Source organism: Cicer arietinum, chromosome 3 (assembly GCF_000331145.2).
Source record: "Cicer arietinum cultivar CDC Frontier isolate Library 1 chromosome 3, Cicar.CDCFrontier_v2.0, whole genome shotgun sequence".
In the NCBI taxonomy this organism is placed as follows: domain Eukaryota; kingdom Viridiplantae; phylum Streptophyta; class Magnoliopsida; order Fabales; family Fabaceae; genus Cicer; species Cicer arietinum.
In genome coordinates, this window is record NC_021162.2 from 73,012,849 (window position 1) to 73,033,287 (window position 20,439).

General features: G+C 31.2%; 2 protein-coding genes across 5 annotated transcripts in view; both read left to right on the top strand.

Annotated features, from left to right (window-relative positions):
• The window catches only part of LOC101503487 (uncharacterized), a 7,218-nt gene extending 3,177 nt beyond the window's left edge, over positions 1-4,041 (top strand). The window contains exons 10-15 of the mRNA XM_004494286.4: positions 1,610-1,873; positions 2,170-2,280; positions 2,641-2,865; positions 2,951-3,154; positions 3,315-3,491; positions 3,573-4,041. Of these exons, the coding sequence (XP_004494343.1) occupies positions 1,610-1,873; positions 2,170-2,280; positions 2,641-2,865; positions 2,951-3,154; positions 3,315-3,491; positions 3,573-3,779 (1,188 nt within the window). The 3' untranslated portion in view covers positions 3,780-4,041. The remainder of the gene's footprint in view (positions 1-1,609; positions 1,874-2,169; positions 2,281-2,640; positions 2,866-2,950; positions 3,155-3,314; positions 3,492-3,572) is intronic.
• Positions 4,042-12,954: 8,913 nt separating this feature from the next.
• The window catches only part of LOC101503823 (cysteine-tryptophan domain-containing zinc finger protein 3), a 10,324-nt gene continuing 2,839 nt past the window's right edge, over positions 12,955-20,439 (top strand). For 3 of the 4 annotated variants that reach the window (XM_004494288.4, XM_004494287.4, XM_004494289.4), the window contains exons 1-9: positions 12,959-13,579; positions 14,362-14,434; positions 14,528-14,658; positions 14,776-15,180; positions 15,264-16,555; positions 17,184-17,581; positions 17,699-19,518; positions 19,601-19,761; positions 19,974-20,134. In XM_004494288.4, coding sequence (XP_004494345.1) covers positions 13,403-13,579; positions 14,362-14,434; positions 14,528-14,658; positions 14,776-15,180; positions 15,264-16,555; positions 17,184-17,581; positions 17,699-19,518; positions 19,601-19,761; positions 19,974-20,134 — 4,618 coding nt within the window. In that variant the 5' untranslated portion in view covers positions 12,959-13,402. Of the gene's footprint in view, positions 13,580-14,361; positions 14,435-14,527; positions 14,659-14,775; positions 15,181-15,263; positions 16,556-17,183; positions 17,582-17,698; positions 19,519-19,600; positions 19,762-19,973; positions 20,135-20,341; positions 20,433-20,439 lie in introns of all 4 variants that reach the window. The other variant, XM_004494290.4, reaches the window with a different exon arrangement.

Here is a 20,439-nt window from a genome sequence, read left to right on the forward strand (position 1 = left end):
CCCTAATATATTTCTATGGATAATTACATTATAGGTCCCTGAAAAACATTCAATTTTTATTCGGCTCCCCAAAAGAAATTGATTCAAATTGGTCATTACAAAAAAATTATCTTTCAATTGGGTCTAAAATCCTAGAGTACTTGGAGATGACATAAAAAGCTATGACATGGTCTTCAAGTTGCTGGCATAGTCCAATGCTCCGCTGATGTAGCAATCAATTTGTTGTTCTCATAAAGGAATTAATAACTATTTTTCAAAAGCATAATATGTTGTCTATCTTGTTTCTTAATTATTGACCGTTAGTAGGATCAAAACAGGTAAGCCGTCCATTGTGGGTCTATGGCTCACCTACATTTGTCTCAAGCCAAACTAGGTTTTTTTATAGAATACACTAAACCATGATTTTTTTTGAAAATATATTTAGCTAAAAAGCACCATTACTTTTTACTTTTGTTTGGACAATCTATCTACAGTGTTTTCAGAATTGATCAAAAAATAACTGCCATAACTTGTGAGTTATGATGCCTCTTAAAATTTTGACTATATTTCATATGTTCTCAAGCCATTTTTCTGGTCAACGGGATATTTATAACACAACTTCGGATTATAATATTTTATATTTGTTTGGTCGCAGTAGGCATCATTAATAAGGGCAGAAGGGTGAGCCTCACAAGGCTTTCTTAAATAAGTCTGGATTGTTCTAAAATTTCATGGCTCGAGTCTGGTATATTACCTATCATAACTCATAAGTTTATTTTTAGGCCATGCCTGACCTTTTTAGAAGTCTTAGGCCTTGTCTGACCTTTTAAGAAGTCTATAACCTGCTTAAGGTCTGACACCCGATCTATTTAAAGCTCTAATAGCCAGCATGGACAAGATAAATAAGGATCAAGGCATATTGATAGACTAGGTTAAGTTGAATCTTCTAGAATTGTGATTGTCTTGTTTATTTTATATAAGTTTCTTTTAATATCGAACTTAATCTTTTTAAAAGTGACAATATCAAAGCCTTTTAAATGTATATTTTTTAGTCATGCCATAAATTTATCACTAAATAAATTGAAGTCTTTTATGTGGGCAAATTCATTTAATTGTCTTTTTTTATTAAAAGTATTGTTTAATTCTTTAACGTTGCTTTTTTTTCCGTCCCGCCCATAAGCCGAAGGGTAAATAATTAAGTATTTTAATACATTATAAAAAGTCTTATATTAATAATAACAAAAATATCATAACATTATGTATATTTATTTAAATAGGCTGGCCTAGTAAGTTTGAGAGGCTTTTTAGATGGCCTATAGTTTGACCTTTTTAGCTAAATAGACTTTTCACAAAAAAGTCTTGGCCTTGTTTGCTTAGAAAAAAGTCTGGTCCGGCCTCGGCCTAATATAGGCTAGGCTGTAGACCCTATTCGACGGCCTAGAATGTTTCCATCTCTTTAATGGAGAGCATTTTTCCTAAATAAAAATTACTGTTTAAGCTTCAATTCCATTTTCCTGAACATATCTCTATCTTTGCCTACATTGTCTTAATTTTTCATAAGATTGTGTAATTAACGATTGATTGGTTTCTAAGTTTTTAAGTGGCTCTTAACCTGATTTGTTCTGTTTAGGTTGAAGAAATACTTGGAGAGCATGCTGCTCTTTTCGAGGAGCACTATTACATAAAGCAGATGGGGAACTGTGACTTATCTAGAATGAGTGATCCTCACAATGAGTTCAAGGGAAATAATGTCCTGATTGAGAGAAATGATGCTTCAGAAATGGCATCAAAATATGGCATGTCGGTTGAAACATATCAAGAAATTCTAGGAGAATGCAGGCATAAGTTGTTTGAAGTAAGGTCAAAGCGCCCAAAGCCACATTTGGATGATAAGGTATTCCCCTTAAGCCATCCATTTATTTAGGATCAACCTATAATGGTTTAGGTTTGAACTTTTTAATCTGGCTCCTTTAATATGAGTAATTCGTTTTAGAATGTAAAGTGAGTAATATAATGTTGATGAACAAATCATAGATTAATATTATATTCACATGCATAACAAATTATGGGTACCTTGAAGTGCCAACCTTTGATTCTATCACTTTACACTATTCACTTTAGAGGAGCCAAATCCTAAATTTTTTTTATTTATGATTGCAACTCTCAAGACAAGATATCATGTGCTTCTAGGTTATTGTATCTTGGAATGGACTGGCAATCTCGTCTTTTGCTAGGGCTTCTAAGATTCTAAAGGGTGAAGCTGAAGGGATTAAATTCAACTTTCCTGTTGTTGGCACTGAAGTAAGTTTTTCCTAAGATTAATGTTGTGGTGTAGTTAGAGAGAGCCTTGGATATTTTATTTCAGCTTAATGACTACCTATATTAAAAAAGATGGGAGGCGATCCTCTTAATATGTTGCTTCTGGAAGATGTCTGTAAACTACTGTCGCCATAGGCATACAATTTTATATTGTTAATCACAATTCTTACTTTGGACAATGACTAGTTTCTGTCTTTCTTAATGGGAATTTCTAGTTTAAAGTATGAAGTAATTGTGGGAGACCCTGTTTATCGAGGGAGCACATAGCAAAATTGACTCCTTTCTGTTCAGTAATTGATATTGTATTTAACTTTCTCCTCCTTTTGATTGTGCAAATTCCAGCCGAAGGAGTACATGAGAATAGCTGAAAAAGCAGCATCCTTTATTAGGAAGCAACTTTACAATGCAGAGAATCACAGACTACAACATAGTTTCAGAAATTCTCCATCAAAAGCTCCTGGTTTCTTGGATGATTATGCCTTTATGATTTCTGGATTGCTGGATCTCTATGAATTTGGGGGTGGAATCAACTGGCTTTTATGGGCCATTGAATTGCAGGAAACCCAGGTAAAGATTAATGTCTGGACTTGATGGAAATTTCATTGTTTTTCTTGCGAGGCCTCCAATTGCTAATGAAATGAGTTGCATGCAGGATGCTTTGTTTCTTGATAGGGATGGAGGGGGATATTTCAATAATACAGGAGAAGATTCTTCGGTTCTTCTCCGTGTGAAGGAAGACCATGATGGAGCAGAACCCTCAGGGAACTCAGTTTCTGCAATAAATCTTATAAGATTAGCTTCCATGGTCTCTGGAAGTAAGGCTGAGCATTATAAGGGAATTGCAGAACATCTATTGGTATGTAAACCCCTCCTCTCTTTCCTCCTAAAGAACTGTTTCTTCTCGTTTATGAGCTGACAATGGTGGGGTGGGATTATTAGTGGGAATGAATATATTATCTATCAGGTGGCTACTAGGTCAGTTGCAACTGACTAGGATTCCCTTTATGGTATTGCAGGCAGTTTTTGAGAAAAGATTGAAAGATATGGCTATGGCAGTGCCTTTAATGTGTTGTGCAGCAGACATGCTTTGTGTACCTTCTCGGAAGCAAGTGGTGGTGGTGGGCGAAAGGACTTCCGAAGAATTTGAAACCATGCTTGCGGCAGCTCACGCATTATATGATCCCAGCAGAACAGTGAGCAAAGTTACTCTTTATAATGTCCCCATATTTGTTTGTGGTTATCATCAATAACATTTGCGCTGGTGTTGATTGTAGGTTATTCATATAGATCCCAACAACAAAGAAGAGATGGAATTTTGGGAAGTAAATAACAGCAATATTGCTCTAATGGCGAAAAATAACTATGCAGTCAGCAAGGTTGTAGCTCTTGTATGCCAAAACTTCACTTGTAGTCCCCCTGTGACTGATCATTTGACACTTGAAGCTTTGCTCTCCCAAAAACCCTCATCCAAGTTGAAATAAGCTATTTAGTTCTGATTTATGTGTAGGGGAAAAGGTCCATGCCAGTGAAAACTCCCTCTTAAGAATCCTCCTCTTGATATGCATAACTTATTCGTTCTGACTTCTGTATCAAATAAAAGTAGACGTTATTCTCCATGACGTAACAGGGATTGATAAATGCTCTAGTCGTTTGCCTGTGTACAAGAATCCTGAAATTTTCTTCAAAATTCATACAGAACTAGTGCAGGTACCTATACCATGCAGAGAGTACATCTTTTATTTATTTACGGGGAGATGAATTTCATTCAAACAATAACAGAGGAGGATTCATTACAGACAATGAACCCAACAGATTCTGGGACGCAGCCTGACCCAGACTTAGATTCTTGCTAAGCTAACCGATCCATGAGCAACTTTGTTTTTGCATCTTCTAATAAAAGTAACACTAACAGAGAGTACATATTTGCTCCAGAAAATATGCGACAAAAATGTATCACTCAATGCAATCATTTTAATTATATTCTTATAACTCTGTTTCAACGGATATGGTACTTTAGTACAATAGTACCTATCCCAAAACCTTTTAACCACAACCTCTCTTGTATTTCAACTTTGTTTCACTTAAACCAAAGTTTATTTATTTTTGTTTTGAAATTATCTAACAATGAAACTCACACATTAATTATGAAGATGTCGAGGATTTTGAGTTCATGTCCTTACAATTAACCTTTGAGTTAAAATTACAGGATAAGATATCAATTTATTTAGTTTTAGTAAAATACTAAGATTTATTGTCTCATTTGAAAATCATGAATGTTACTCATTTGAATAATACCACAAAGGGTACGGATACTTATATTGAAATTGTTGTGTGAGTCCATGTATATTTTTTCAACTGCGGTCGTGTGACAGGTACTATAGTGTACTCTAAAGATAAATATCCAATTGCACAAAAAAAAAATCAATTTTGAGTAAGAATGTGCCTCTAAAGATAAACAAACAAGATTGAATTGTACCTGCATGAAATTAATTTTTAAAAAATAGAAGCATTTGGTCGAACTATTTCAGATTTGGTCTAAAACTTCTAATCGATTTTTTTTTAATTGTTTTTTCAAAAAAACATCTTATGAGTATTATGAACTTTTGCCCTACCATATATAGGTATCTTTATACTATTATTAAAATAAAACTACAACGAATAAGATTTCCCATTAAATTTAAAGAAAAGAGAATATATAATTAGTGTAAAATAATTTTATACTCATTTCTAATAAAATTAATGTATTCTGTCATATCATCTACATTTTAATAATATGCCTTGAAAAAATAAATAATTCTCATTAAATATTATATAAAATTAATTTACATTAACAATGCATTTTCATTTAGTTTAAAAAAATATACATATTCATTATACTCTTAAATTTATATATAAATATTTAAATAACTGAAATTTTATGCTAGTATGTTAGAAAAGTTTATATTTTGAATTTCATTTGTATATAATATACTGTTAATTATTTTGTTTACCCGAAGGAAAACGGCATAAGAAATGTATATATAAACAGAAAGATGTATGTAAATTTTCATTAAATAGAGTTGGATGTACATATATAAAATAAGTGATGTAAACACAAATTTGCAAATTGGAGAGATGTTGGTCTTTTGCTTCAAACTAAACCTAATGTAATTAATCATTATTATTGTAATATTCTACAAAATATTTTAAATTGCTAATTTATGAAAATTAAGTTATTTTTTATAATGGGATAATATTCATTTTTTTAGCCCACTCAAAAGAAATCAATTTTGTAAAAATACATAATTTCAACTATTTCCAACATTTTCTTTCACCCCTCCTGTCGTGTATTGATGTACAGTTGTACAAGATTCTGATTTTAGTTTTTTTGTGTTGTAATATATATATTCAAATTTTTATTGTATGCTTGACAATTCCATATGCACGTGTCATATTAATGATTTTGACAGATGCACGTGTCTTTAATGTTTGGAAAAATCATATAAACTTTTGGAGTATTATTGTTATGATTGTTATTTTTTTTGACATTTTATCATTATAATTTGGGTTCTATTATTATTATTAATATTATTAATATTATTATTAATATTATTATTATTATTATTATTATTATTATTAATATTATTATTATTATTATATTGGTAATCATTCTATTCGTATATTCTTTCTTAATGTGCAGGCTTTAAAGCTCAACTCAGATGGCATATTCTGGCTATATGCTTGGAAAGAAGAATCCTCTTTTGTGGTTTGTGAATGTGGCTATTGATGAATGGATATGATTTCAATCGCTTTCAACTTCAATTTCAATTAAAAGGACCCCAACAACAACCATTAACGACTAGCTAGTATCTCCACTCATGTCAAAAATATTCGTCGCGTTGGTCTTTTTTGTTATGGTCAACGCGACCTACATTCACTTTTTAATCAGCTTCAAATTTTTTCTACTTTTTTTTCTTCTACCACCTTTTGGCCCTTTAATGTACAAGGGATTTTAATTTAGTTTTTTACTCGATTAAAAATATAAATTAGTTTTTGACTCAACTAAATGTCGTTAAGTTAAGTCTTCTATATGTGTATCTAATTAATAAATTCAAACCTTAAATTTCTCCCCAATTTCGTAAATGTTTAAACCATTATAACAATACCCAATCCACAAACTTAAACAACCTTAAAACACATCACATAAACCTTTTGTTTTTTCAATTATCTATTCTTCCACTTTCGAGTTTTGGAACATGTTTCATGTTTCAATTTCTTCAACATGTTTCATGTTTGTTTTACACTTTTTTTGTCGCTTCAATCCTCTTTTAGGTTTTATTGTTTCTGAAGTTTTTTTTGGAGGAAATTTACAAGTTAAAAAGTTCAAATTTTGAGAGCTGAGATTGATGGTGTTGTTGTAAAATGATTAATTTGAACTTATGGATTTAGTTGATTTTGTTGATTTAGATTACGGGTTTACGGTAGGTGGGATATGGAACTAAGGAAACAAAGCTTTGGTGGCTGAAGTTTTAGGGAGTAATGCATTAAATTACTTATATTCGATTTCAATTTGTATACAAAACACGTAATAGGCAAAACACGACAAAAAGTAGGAAGTGACTATATGAATTTTTTAATCTCTTTTACATGATGACTTCCAATCTCTTCTACCATTTCAATTTTTTATATGATGACTTTTCTAATCTCTTCTCTAAGCTCTACTATTCGAAGAAAATTTCAGCAAACTCTATACATTTGTTTTTATCTAAAATTATGAATGTTGATATTTTAAAGAATTTTGTATGTTTGTTTTTGGGACAAATGTTAAAGGAGGAAAAAATAAAACGAACTAGACACAAGGTAATTCACCTTAGATACGTCGGCTTTAAATAACACATTTAAATCTTTCAAACATACATTTACTCCTTAAACTTATCTAAAAAAGTGCAATTTTGCAAGAAAATTTGCACAACCAATGTCATTGTTGTGTTTGATAAAATATACATTAAGAATTATGATTCAACTTAAGAAAAAGATAAATAATTAAAGAGAAAAAATAAAATTTGAAAATGATTATATAAATAATTATTTTTACGATTAAAGTATGATGCACTTTTATATAGTGTTATCAATGTAATTAATCTAACAACTTCTATTTAACCATAAGTAATTTTAACTATCTCTAATAATGTATGTGTAAGGAATGTCTTTATGCTTAAAAAGTATTCCTTGTTTTTAGTTTCATTACAATGTTTCTAATTTTATTTGAATACTTTGTAGTTAACTGTTTTAATGAAAAATAATTGAAAGAGTGTGTGTCTTAAAACTCATTTTGGCAACTTACCACCTAAAATAAATTTTGAAATAAAATATTCAAACAACATATTTTATATAAATCACTTATGTTGTTAAAATATTCAAACATAAATAATTTGTTGTTCAATTTATTTTTAACGAAAATTAATTATTTGTCATAATCAAACACAGGTTGTATGTTTTAAGGATGTTTGAGTTTGTAGATTAAGTTTTATTTTAATAATTTAGATTTTTATAAAATTAGAAAAAAGAATTTAGGTTAAGGAACACGTAGAACAAAATGAAAAAGATGAAATTATTGATTTTTTGAATTTTTTGCTTTTTTGAATTTTTTTCATTTTAGTTAATTCTTAATAAAATATATATGTGGGATAAGAAAAAGACACGTGTCACATAACTGTTAAAGTTAATATTCAAATACCACAATGATAATTTATCCTTTTTATTTGTGTTTTCTAGAAAATTAAACTCGTGATAGTATATAAACGAACAAATTGTTTTTTCATTATTTGTAGCTTAGTCATGTTAGGCTCTATTTATATAAAATAAAATAAAAAATAGATATCATTTTTTAAATAACAAATAATTAAAATATAATTATTTCACAAGTTTATAACATTTTTATATGCTACTTTAAAAAATATTTGATCATACAATTTTTTTCCCTTGTCTTACCCTAATTAATTGAATAAATTTAAATACTAATTAAAATATAATTTTATACTTACTCATTTGTATATCTCACATTCCCAATAAATTCAGGCACTATCAGTCAACTTATGTGTTTTCCACTTTTTGCTAAGCATACTCTTAAAACAAACATAATATCTAATTTATTTATTTTTTATTTATAGAAAGTATAATAAATATTACCATAAACTTATGGTAATTTTTAATTAATTTAGTAAAAAAAAACTATTGTATTTATGTGGATCTCTAATGCCCGAGAAGATAATGATGAAATATTGACCCTTAAATAGAGAAAGAGATGAGAGGGGTTTCCAATATGAAAAATAGGAGAAAAAAAATGCGATTAAAGAGATGAAACAAAAAGAAAAGTAAAATAAAATAAAAAAGTAAACGTACATCAAAGTCTTGAATGATAAAGCATACACCCCCCTTCACAGATTAATGGTTTAATTGGTTTTCTTTTTCCTGCTTGAGATTGTAAAATCAAGAGTAAATGCCATAAATGAACAAAATAAATAAATAATAAATACATGCTTTTTATGAATCCAAAAACTTAGCTGTGCAATCTATAACATTTAATTAACATAATTAAAGACAAGACAACTTTTTTTTTGTCCGTATATGGAGCACTGTTCGAAACTCAACCACGTCACTGTAAGATTGATATTCAGTTAAATAATATCGATATTAGTTAATTGAATTAATTTTTAGACACAATTGTTTATGCGATCCCTTAACTTAATTTCAAATAACACTTCAGTCATTTATCTTTCTTTTTTTACGATTTGATCATTTATTTAATTTTATTATAAAAATTCGAAAATATAAAGAATAAAAATATAAGTTTATTTGAATATTTGAGTTATCAAGTTGATGAAATTTGTATTATATTGAAGATGATAATTAATTTTATGAGTTTTGTTTGAAAATTTTGATGATTTTTTGTAAAAAAAACTATAACATTTTAAAACATAAAGAATCAAATTATTTACTTAAAAATAAATGATTAAATGAACAATTATGCATAACTTTGATGGACAAACAAAACACAATAATTACCATAAAATTTGTAGATTAAAAAATAAAATAATGTTCTTTTTCGTGACGGAGTCTCACAATTGTAAATAATATAATGCACACCCATAAAATATAAAAGTAGTCGAAGATGAAAGGATTACTAAGATCACGAATTATATCATCTATTTTAAAAGTCATTCAACCATCATTTGAATAATGTCAAACAAAATATTAAAAAATAGTCTATACACTTTAAAAATAAAAATAAAAATAAAAATTTATATATATATATATATATATATATGGTGTAAAAAAACAGTTGATAAATTCATTGGAAATAAATCATAGTAGCTGTGTGTGGATTAGAGTTTATAAAAATAAACAAACTTGCTTGTATAAAAAATTGAATTAACATAAACTTAACTTTAGTTAAAAAGGAGTATATATAGGCAATGAAAATGTGAAAATAATGCTCGTCGAAAAACGTGAAAAAATAATTTAATTATGTAAAATAAAAATTATAATTATAATAAAAGTCATAAGCCAAAATATAATTATAATAAGAGTTTGATTTGTTTTTGTATGTATTGTTGTGCAAAAAAAATTACACAAAATAATTTATAATCAATTATATAAAGATTTATAAGTAATTACTATAAAAATTAAATATTATTAATTAGTTGATAGTTGTGATTGATTACAAAAATTTACATTAATAATATACAATTAAATTTTATATAATAAAATGTGTTAAAAAAAAACGGTTCATAAATTTAGTGAAAATAAATCCAATAAAGTTCAACAATTTAAGCATTGTCTACTTCAATGTTCTTTCTCCACCATTTAACCTTGTTTAGCATTTGACATGTGTTATCCTTGTCCGTGTTAGCCTTTATTTATGGTAAGTGTAGTAATTATCTCAAACCTTTTATTATCGCACTGCATGCCATAGTTGAACATTCCACACATAACTAACGAATTCACCTAACCACTGAAAAAAGTCTACATGCGGTGCTTTTGCGATTTCATCATTCTTAAAGATACGGATCTTACCCTATAAATTAAAAGATACGTATCCTAACTGTCGAATTTTGTGTATCAATGTAAAGCACACTATTCATAAATACGGTATTGCTTTTGTATTTCACTTTTTCATTTAGTTTCATGGACACGACCAAGATAGAGTAAGTACATTTCAAATTAATAATTAATATTGTATTAAATTTTAAAAATAACAGTTAAATAAAATAAATATAGTAGTTAAATAAAAATAAATTATGATAATGATAAAATAAATGTATATTTTATCATGTATTTGATATATGTTTTTATACCAACATGATATATATTATATTCAATATGTAATATACCTTCAAAAAAATAATTATATATATATATATATATCAATTTATAATATTTTAGATTTAAGAAATAAATAAGTAATACAAAAAGTAAAGTAGTGATAAAATACTTTTAAATAATCGATAAATCATATGGTTTAAATCATATATCGATAAATTTATGGCAAGAGTTTGATATTGTAATTTCCAGATATATGGTTTAAATCATATATCTATAATTTGTAAAATAATCGTTAGTGTCACCGTTATTAATAATAATTTATCGTTCAGTGATTTAAAAATATAATGAAATTAATGGTAAAATAATTATATATATTAAAAAATGACTAACGATACTAAACAAATAATTTTAATTTTATTTTAAATCATGCGAGTAATTAAATAATTCTATCGCATGCATTTTCTTACAACAAAAATAAGTTTTATTTAAATGATAAAACAACAATAGTACAATTAAATTGACCATGAGTAAACCTAATGACTAAGAAAACTAAAAACATAGTAGCAATACACATAAATATTTTAAAAGCTAATAAAAAATTATCAAACCAAAATCTTAATCATAACAATCAAAATAATGTATTCCATACGTGGTCAATGATTAAAAATAATGTAAGATTCACGATCTTTAATCTCACCAATTTTTTTAAAAAAATATTTGCACGTATTCACTCATATGGTCTCTCGCATGACTTATTCAACTATGTATTGACAAAGTCGTATGTAAATATGAGAGAATGTTGAATTTAGCTATAATATTCATAAACCCTTAGTTGAAATACAAAATGAGTCATGTGACTCCGTGAAAACTACACCAAGACGGAAACACAAAAACGCCACACTACAATGACAAACAAACAAACAAATATTGCACTCAGACGATGTAGTCAATGATAAATACGAAAGCAAAAATTTATATAAAATAATATTTATTTAAATAAAATAAGAAAATAAAAATAATTTGGAGATGAGAATTTCATATCAAAACATAAACCACTCGTCTAAAAGATGACAAAGAAGAAATAACCTAAGTTTATTATATGGAAATTACAAAACGACACTTGTAAAAAAAAATTTAATTTGTTAAAAGTATTTAAGTTTAAAGTAAAATTAATATTCATATTTTTTATAACTTCTAATGGTAATTTAATTTGTAAATATTACAGGTTAACATATTTTAATTTTTAATTTTATATAAAATCTCAAAATTCGCCTTTGATAAAATCATACATATTTTTAAAGTAAAAATTTAATTTTAATATTTTTTATTTCAAAATCAAATTTTTTTAATTAATAAAAAGACCATATATAAATTGTTCTAGCAATAATTCGAATTCATATTCTTTTAAACGATTCATCTTTAACTAAAGTTAATTAATCAGTTGAGTTCAATCAATTGATTTCACTCCCTATCTCATTTTACCGTGACTACTAAACAAACAATTATATCCAATAAAAAAAATATAATAATAACGAATAATATGCTAAATTAACTAACCAAATGACTAAGTTTAGAAATTAGTGAACTATAGTTAAAAACATATTGTTTGAAATAATTTGTGTGTGAATTTTGAATAGAACAATTATTTTCAGAGTTTATTTACCCCACTCAAATTTTGATTTATTAGAGTCTCTTTTCTTTAATTTTTTTAAAAGTATACTAAATTAACTAATAAATTGAAATATATTTTATAAAATAAATAATTTATTTTACACATTATTCATATAATTTTTTTACACTAACAATCAATCACACCTATTAAATTATTACAAGTGATAATTTTTTCTCATAATTATCTATAAAATAATGTAAATCAATCATTATAATGTGCTTCTAGTATAATTTGTTTTTCATTAAACAATTCATACAATCAAACTCCTAAATAAATATAATAAAAAGCTAACAATGTAGAAGTACGAAGGTATTTAAGCAATAAATGTTAAAAGTTGGAATTGTGAAAAACAAACAAAAAAACAAGGAAGAAAAACACAAGGAATGATGTTAAAAATGGGGAAGAAAGAATAAACACGCGCGAAGCTAAAGCGAGTGAGTTTACTAGTTGTGATAATTTTCGGAGAAGATAATAGGATAGAAATGTTTTGAAGTAGAAAGAAACATAAAAGAAAAAAAAAAACCGAAGGAACCAAACCAAAGGGTAATTAAAATGAAACATTTTAATTATTTATTTCACACTTTTTCTTCCCTTATCAACTCCTCTTCAACTCTTTCTCACCGTGAGATTAAATTATTGTTTCTAACGAAAATAAATAAATAAAATTAATTAATTAATTAAAAAAAAAAAACGCGGCTGCTGTATTCACCAAAAACAGAGACACGGTAAGAGAGAGAGAGAAAGAAAGAGAAACGACAGAGACAACAAAAACTCTGTTGTGTTGATCGATCCTAGCTACAAACAATAACATTCAAACTTTCTTAAATTCAAACACACGTTTTTTTGTTTGTTTTTCGATTCAAAAAGGCTGTGATTGTTTTAATTATTTTTTTTTTTGTTGAATTTGAGGTTGTGAAATCTACATGATCGTGTAGATTATTATTATTATTATTTGAATTATTGGTGGAGGTTGATTTATTTGGTGGATTTTTTGTTTCTGAAGAATGGATCGAAGGAAAAGTGGGAGTTGGATTTGTAAGAAGGGTTCTCAATGTGAAGGTTTAAGTTGGAGGGTTTGAATTTTTGTTTATTTTTTAATTAATTTTTTTTCGTTAATTTTTGTTTTGGATGATTTATGCTGGAGATAGGGATGCAATAAAGGGATTAGGGTTAGGGTTAGGGTTGGTTGGTGGTATGAGAGAGATGGTGGAGTCTGAACTTGAAGAAGGTGAAGCTTGTTCATATCAGAACCGTGACGAAGATTATGACGCCACCGTTGATCCTGATGTTGTTCTTTCTTACATTGTAAGGGTCTTTTTTACATGCTCTTGTATTCTGTTCTTAGTTTAGTTTATTTTGTCGTTTTCTAGTTTTGAATTGTTGTTTTCACTTGTTTTACTTTCTTAGATCTATGACTTTAATTTAATTGGTTTATGTGGTTGGTGTAATTTTGTGGATGTAATTGTATTTTGTTGTTGTTGAGTTTAATTGATTCGATAAGTTTTGGAGGATTTTTTGATTTTTGTGTGGCTTTTGTGATCTTAACTTGTTGCATTGAATAGTTGGGGAATTTTTTTATCAACCTGCTGGATCTGTTTATGGAAATACTGTTTAGTTTTTCTGTTTTTTTCTTTTGTGAAGAAGTAAATGTTTCACTCTTGATGTGTTTCTTACTTGTCAGTTTCTATTTACACATTTGGAATACTATTTTCCCTATGATAGATTTATATATAATGTTCCCTTGGTTATGAAAGGTAGTGGAATAGTTCTGTCTATATATTCTCCTTTATAATTATGAGACAAAATGAATACATTTCTAACCATTTCTGGTATAAAAAACTAATATATTTTGGGAGTTAGTGTATTAAAGATACTTACTTAATTCGAAGGGATTATGCTTACTTTAAGATTGCTAGTCGAAACATCTAGTGCTGTTCCGTCGTTGCATTAGGGGATTTTGTTTTTTACATATTATTATTACTTAGCTGAATCTTTGACTTTGTTAATTAGATTTAGGTCTTTGTTTCGCAATTTTTCGTTCTTTTTTTTTCTGTTCCCTCGATGATTTGGATTTTTTTTCACCTAAGGATGTCAAAATTCAAGATGTCCTTGGACACTTTCAGAAGGATTTTGAAGGTGGGGTGTCGGCAGAGAATTTGGGTAAGTTTTTAACTTAGAACCATGATTCATCTTACGTAGGCCAGGATAAAAAATAGTTTTGTGTTCTAACGATATCGAGAAACAATATTGCAGGGGCGAAATTTGGTGGTTATGGATCATTTTTGCCTACCTATCAGCGCTCTCCTGTTTGGTCGCATCCGAGGACTCCACAAAAAAATCATAGTCAAAATACACAACGATCTCCTAATAATTTGCATCTGGAGGTACATTTATTATTATACTAAAATGGAGCATTAGTGTCTTCCACTTTTATGATTAGCCCTTGTGTTATTTTTCATTTTTCGAATATACTTGGTATTAATTGATATTGTACTATACAGAGTGGACAAGGGGATTCTGTACAATGTTCGACTGGAACTCAATTATCGAGACTCGGCCCAGGTTCTGCTACCTCCTCGAGGCTGGCTGCAATTAAGGGACTCTCTTTAGATGATGGAGCCAATAATGAAAAGTGCACAGCAATCACTAATGCCGAGGCATTAAATCCAAAGTACGAGTTTCCGAACATGAAAACAGCTGCTATCATATCAGACCAGAAGACACTGAAGGTTCGAATCAAAATGGGTCCCGACAATTTGTCAACACGGAAAAATGCTGCAATATACAGTGGACTTGGTCTAGATGTGTCACCATCATCATCATTGGATGACAGCCCCTCAGAAAGCGAAGGAATTTCGCGTGGTCCTCTCGACGCTCCCTTTGAATCTCCTACCAGTATCCTTAAGGTGAATTATCTGCCTGCAATTAGATTCTCTATTTTCTTCATATTGAGCTTGATGAGATATTTTTAAATGATGGCTTGGAACAGATTATTACAACCCTCCCTAAGCTGCTGTTGCCTCTTCCTGATGATCTCATTCAATTAACTGAGAAGGAAATGCGTATCAGAGATAGCATCCCTGATCCTATTCATATGGATGACCTAGAAAGTTCTGGCATGTTACTGAATGAATCTAATATTGTAAAAGGTGACAGAAAATTGTTAGGAGGGAAAAAGGGTAAGTCTCTAGAGGGTTATGAGTCCTCAATGGAAGTCAAGAGTGGCAGTAAGAAGAATACTCGTAATGATGTTGGAGTGCCGTCAAGGAAAGAACAAGGTACAGATGCATTGACTATGGAGGAACAAGTTTCGAAAACCATGAAACTTCCACTTTTGTCCAATTCATATTCTCTCGGTGATGACTCGGTAAAGGATGTAGATGGGCCGTGTAATTCATTGAAGGAAGCCAACAAGGGTATGGTGAAGGACAAAACCTTGCTGGACCAGGCACAAAAGGAATGTCTGGATCAGACATCTTCTGAAGTGAATGTTTTTTCTGAAAGGGCAAAAGGAGGTTCTGGGAGAAAAGTTGTGGGAGATAAAGTTTTGCTCGATGACATATCATTTGATCCGGTGAAAGACAATCTTCTGGGAGATAATGTTTACAACACAGCAATAGCTGAATCTAATGTTTCCAAAGTTAGGACTGCGCCAAACACTGAAAGCGCAGAGCTTTCTAAGAAGGCTAGTCAGAAAAGTAGTCAGGGCGAACAAGACCGTACAACACTGCCTATTGTGACAGAACATCCATATCCTGGGGGGAAGAAAAAGTCAAAGGGAATTCTTGACACCGTGATTATAGAGAGGGAAAAAGAAAACACGAAGGTTGGATCCTATTCGATTCCCAAAACAAAAAGGAGTTCTGATGATACTTCTGCATCTAAAAATGAAATTGAAGATGGCAAAGTACAAAAGGGTCTTGGAAAGGCTAAAGACGCTTATAGAGATTTCTTTGGAGAATTGGAAGAAGATGAGGAGAAAATTGATCAACTGGGAACCCCTTATGAAGATAAACTTAAGGAATCTGAGGCGGTTGAGTGGAGCACGCCGGTAACAAATCTTGGAGCAAAGGGGACATCGGGTAGTAAGAAAGTTGATAAGTCATTGGCAGCTAGTACTGATGTAGAGAACGGAAATGGGGTTCCTGCAATGTTGCCTCCTGTTCAGACGGAAGATCATTGGGTACAGTGTGATAGGTGTCATAAATGGCGTCTTCTTCCTGTTGGCACAAATCCTGATAGCCTACCTGAAAAGTGGCTGTGTAGCATGCTTACTTGGCTGTAAGTTCTAATTCTGTGGTTAAAACTTATAAATATATTTGTTTTCATGTTTCATTTCATAATCTAAATACTAAAAACTAACAAGCTTGGGGATCAATTGGAACTGGCCATATTCTTTTAAAGTTGGGGTGTGATGATTTATAAGAAGTTTGATCCTCTGCCATCCTACATATTTTACCCTGCCGAAATGTTTGCACTTCCAATGCAAAAAAGTGCCAAAAGAACTATATTGCATGTTAGAATATAATAGGAATTCGAAACTACCTGTATTGACTTTGCTGGATAACCCATTATATCGATTGTGATGGATAAGACATTAAGTGCATAAAAGTTTCTTCTTCAAGTTGTTGGAGAAATAACATAAAACCAATAAGCATTCATGGCATCAAATCCTTTATGACCAAATGGTCTAGAGTTCAATCCTCGCCACCTTAATTCATCTAATAAAAGATTTGAATTTCAACATTGGGTAAATAGACTTGTGCGTTATCCACATTCAAGCCCAACGGGCTCTTCTGTGAAAGGGGGTGTTAGTATACTATGCATTCACGTGGTTTTATCTAGCAACTTCAGCTTTTGAATTAGCTTATTAATGACACAAATTAACAATATGTGCATATTTCTGCAGGCCTAACATGAACCGGTGTAGTTTTAGTGAGAATGAAACCACTGAAGCCCTTTTTGCTATATACCAAGGGCGACCTCCCCTCGATGCTCAAAGCAACTTGCAAAATGTCTCGGGAAGTGTTATGGTGGGAGGAACTGGAGCAACTTTCCAGCATCCTGGTCAACAGCTAAATAATGATCTGCATAGTGGGAAGAAAAAAGTTGCGAAAGAAATATCAAATTCTTCAAATAAAGATGGCATTTCTCAATCCTCATATTCTATAAAGAAAAATTTGCAATCATCAGTGAAAAGTAGGAGCATAAATGATGTGAACAAATCTCCTGTTGTGAGTGAGGCTGATGCTCCAGGGGAGAAGCACAAAAATATGCCAAGGACGTTGGAGTACAATTCTGATAGAGGTTACTTAATCCACATATTCATTATGCTTATGAACACCGTATCAACTAATATATAGACACTGAATGACCTGTTAAATTTCTATAATGTTATCTTAATTTCTGAAAATTTGTTTACAGGTGATGTGAAGAATATGAAAATTAAAAGTTGTAGGGATCCTGATCAAGATTGTTTGAGGCCATCCAAAAAAGGTAAGACTGACAAGATTCACTCCGCAGATAAAGAGCGGACTCCAGAACAGAATGGAACTTCTAGGAAGGTCAGTCACAGCTCAAACAACACTTTACCCACTACTTCAGCTGGAAAAGACCGATCTAGGCAGAAAGGCCGTTCCTCTTCAAGTGACTCCAAATTGGGAAAGGACAGGCTGCCAGTTTCTGCTGAGAAGAGAAAAGATAAGGGTCAGGGTTCCTTGGACGAGGGGTCCCTGGATTTGGGGAACTATGGTTCCATTGGCAGTGTGAAAAAGAGGAAATTGAAGGAGTATCAGGATTCTCAAACTCGTAGCACGGGCAATCCTCGCCTACACGAGAGTAGAATTTCTGAGCAGGAGTTCAGTGATTCCAGGAAGGAAAAGAAAGCAAGAAATTCAAGATCCGAAGGCAAAGAATCAAGTGCTAGTAAAGGAAGTGGCAGGACCGACAAAAAAGTTAGTCATATAAAGAACCAGAAATTCAGGCAAAATCCTGGAAGCAGTCTGTCACATCGGAGCATGGATGGCATGGACATTTCGAAAAGGGACTTGGGATCTGTACAGGTTTCTGTTGCGGCCACTTCAAGCTCATCTAAGGTCTCTGGCTCACATAGAACCAAAGCCAGCTTCCATGAAGTGAAAGGCTCGCCTGTCGAATCAGTTTCTTCCTCACCTTTAAGAATTTTAACTACAGATAAATTTTCAAACAGAGAAATTATGGGGAAATATGAGTCTCATGATACTGCTGCTGTGGATAGTCCAAGAAGATGCTCCGATAGGGAAGATGACGGTGCAAGTGATCGATCCGAAACGGTTAGGAAAGACAAATCTTTCACCATGGCCCCCAGGTCTGATTTCCAGGGAAAGGGTGTTAATTATATGCCAGATACTAAGCCTAAAGCTCAAACAACAAGCCATTATGCCAATGGTAGTGTGGACACTATGGCCGAGGATGGAACATATCCAGGTGCAGAGCAGATTAAGCATCAAGGTGAAGTCAGGAGCGATGTCTATTATGCTAATGTGCCTCATGCAAGGAAAACTGCCATCGAATCAGGTTTGGAGGAAAACAAGCAGGGCTTAAAGCCAGAGCCCCCTGCAGGAAAAGTCATGAGTGCTAGTTCTCCTAGTCAACTGCCAGATCAGTCTCCTCTGCGTGAAGGAAAACGTAGGGATGAAAAAGTTAAGTTGCAGGAGAAGCTTGATCAGAATGAGAATATAAATGCCGGCAAAAAGGACTTCACAGGAAAAAATGAAAGTAGGAAAAAAGATAATCACTTAAAGTGGGAGCATGATGTTCAAGAGGTTAGTATTGATGTCGTATGCAAACAGGAGTCATTACATGCTCCTAGTAAGAATCAGTTAGCAGACCGCGATACTGAAAGATCTTCAAAGAGGTCTCTTTCAGAAAGACCCGATCAAGAAGTGCTTGGAAAAGGAAAGTCTCAACTTGAGACTTTGAGTCATTGTCCACGACCTGTCGTTGGTTCCCATAGAGGGAATGGAGATATGGAAGTTGATCCGTCCAAAGTTGATGATGCGGCAAAGCTGCAAAGAAAGCAATTCAAAAAGGCTGATCATCAAAACGGAACTCAACAAATTGGTTCCAGAAATCCGGCACTTAATGGACACAGATCCAAGGAGCCCGAAGCCCCTAGTCCAGTTAGAAAGGATTCTTACAATCATGCTGCTAACAATGCTGTGAAAGAAGCTAAAGATCTTAAGCACCTAGCCGACCGTCTTAAGGTTTTTATGCTGTCCTCTTAGAAATTTTAATTTTTTTTTTTCTCTTGGTGTTCTCTTTACTAACTTTGTGTTTATCATACAGAATTCTGGATCCACTCTTGAGAGCACTAGTATATACTTCCAGGCAGCCCTTAAGTTTCTACATGGAGCCTCTCTGTTAGAATCTGGCAATAGTGATAACGCTAAACATAGTGAGATTAATCAATCAAAGCAGATGTACAGCAGCACAGCAAAATTGTGCGAGTAAGACGATAGTTTTTCTTTGTCACCTTGCTTTAACTTGTTTTAAGGATCATATTGTCATCCGTGTTTTCAATACTGGTGTAAAATATTCTTCCTTCTATTTCTAGTTGTATTTGGGTGCAAACATGCCTTCAGACCTCATTAGATTGAATTCTATCCTTCTCGTACTTTTTTTGTAAAACCTTCTTGTGTTGATATTTTACATTTGATAGGTTTTGTGCCCATGAGTATGAGAAATCAAAAGACATGGCTTCAGCTGCTCTGGCCTACAAATGCACGGAGGTGGCATATATGAGGGTAATATATTCTTCACATAATAGTGCAAGTAGAGACCGGCATGAGTTGCAGACAGCCCTGCAAATGATTCCTCTTGGTAAGAAATTATGTTGTGTTATTTTTACTGTCTCATGATGCAATGATTCTTTCTTTCTGAATCGTCACTTTTGATTTGATTTCGTCCTGGACATCCTATACAACCATCTCTGATAAATAAACATATAATATTAATCACAGTTTCAGCAATCATAAAATTTTATGATATTTTTGTACTAAAATTATAACGTCATACACATTATGACAGGTTCTGAACATTGCTGTTGTGACAAGAATTTCATATGGCAGAATCATGGATACGTTTCTATTTTGTAATTTAATGTATGAATAACAGAAAGGGAAAGA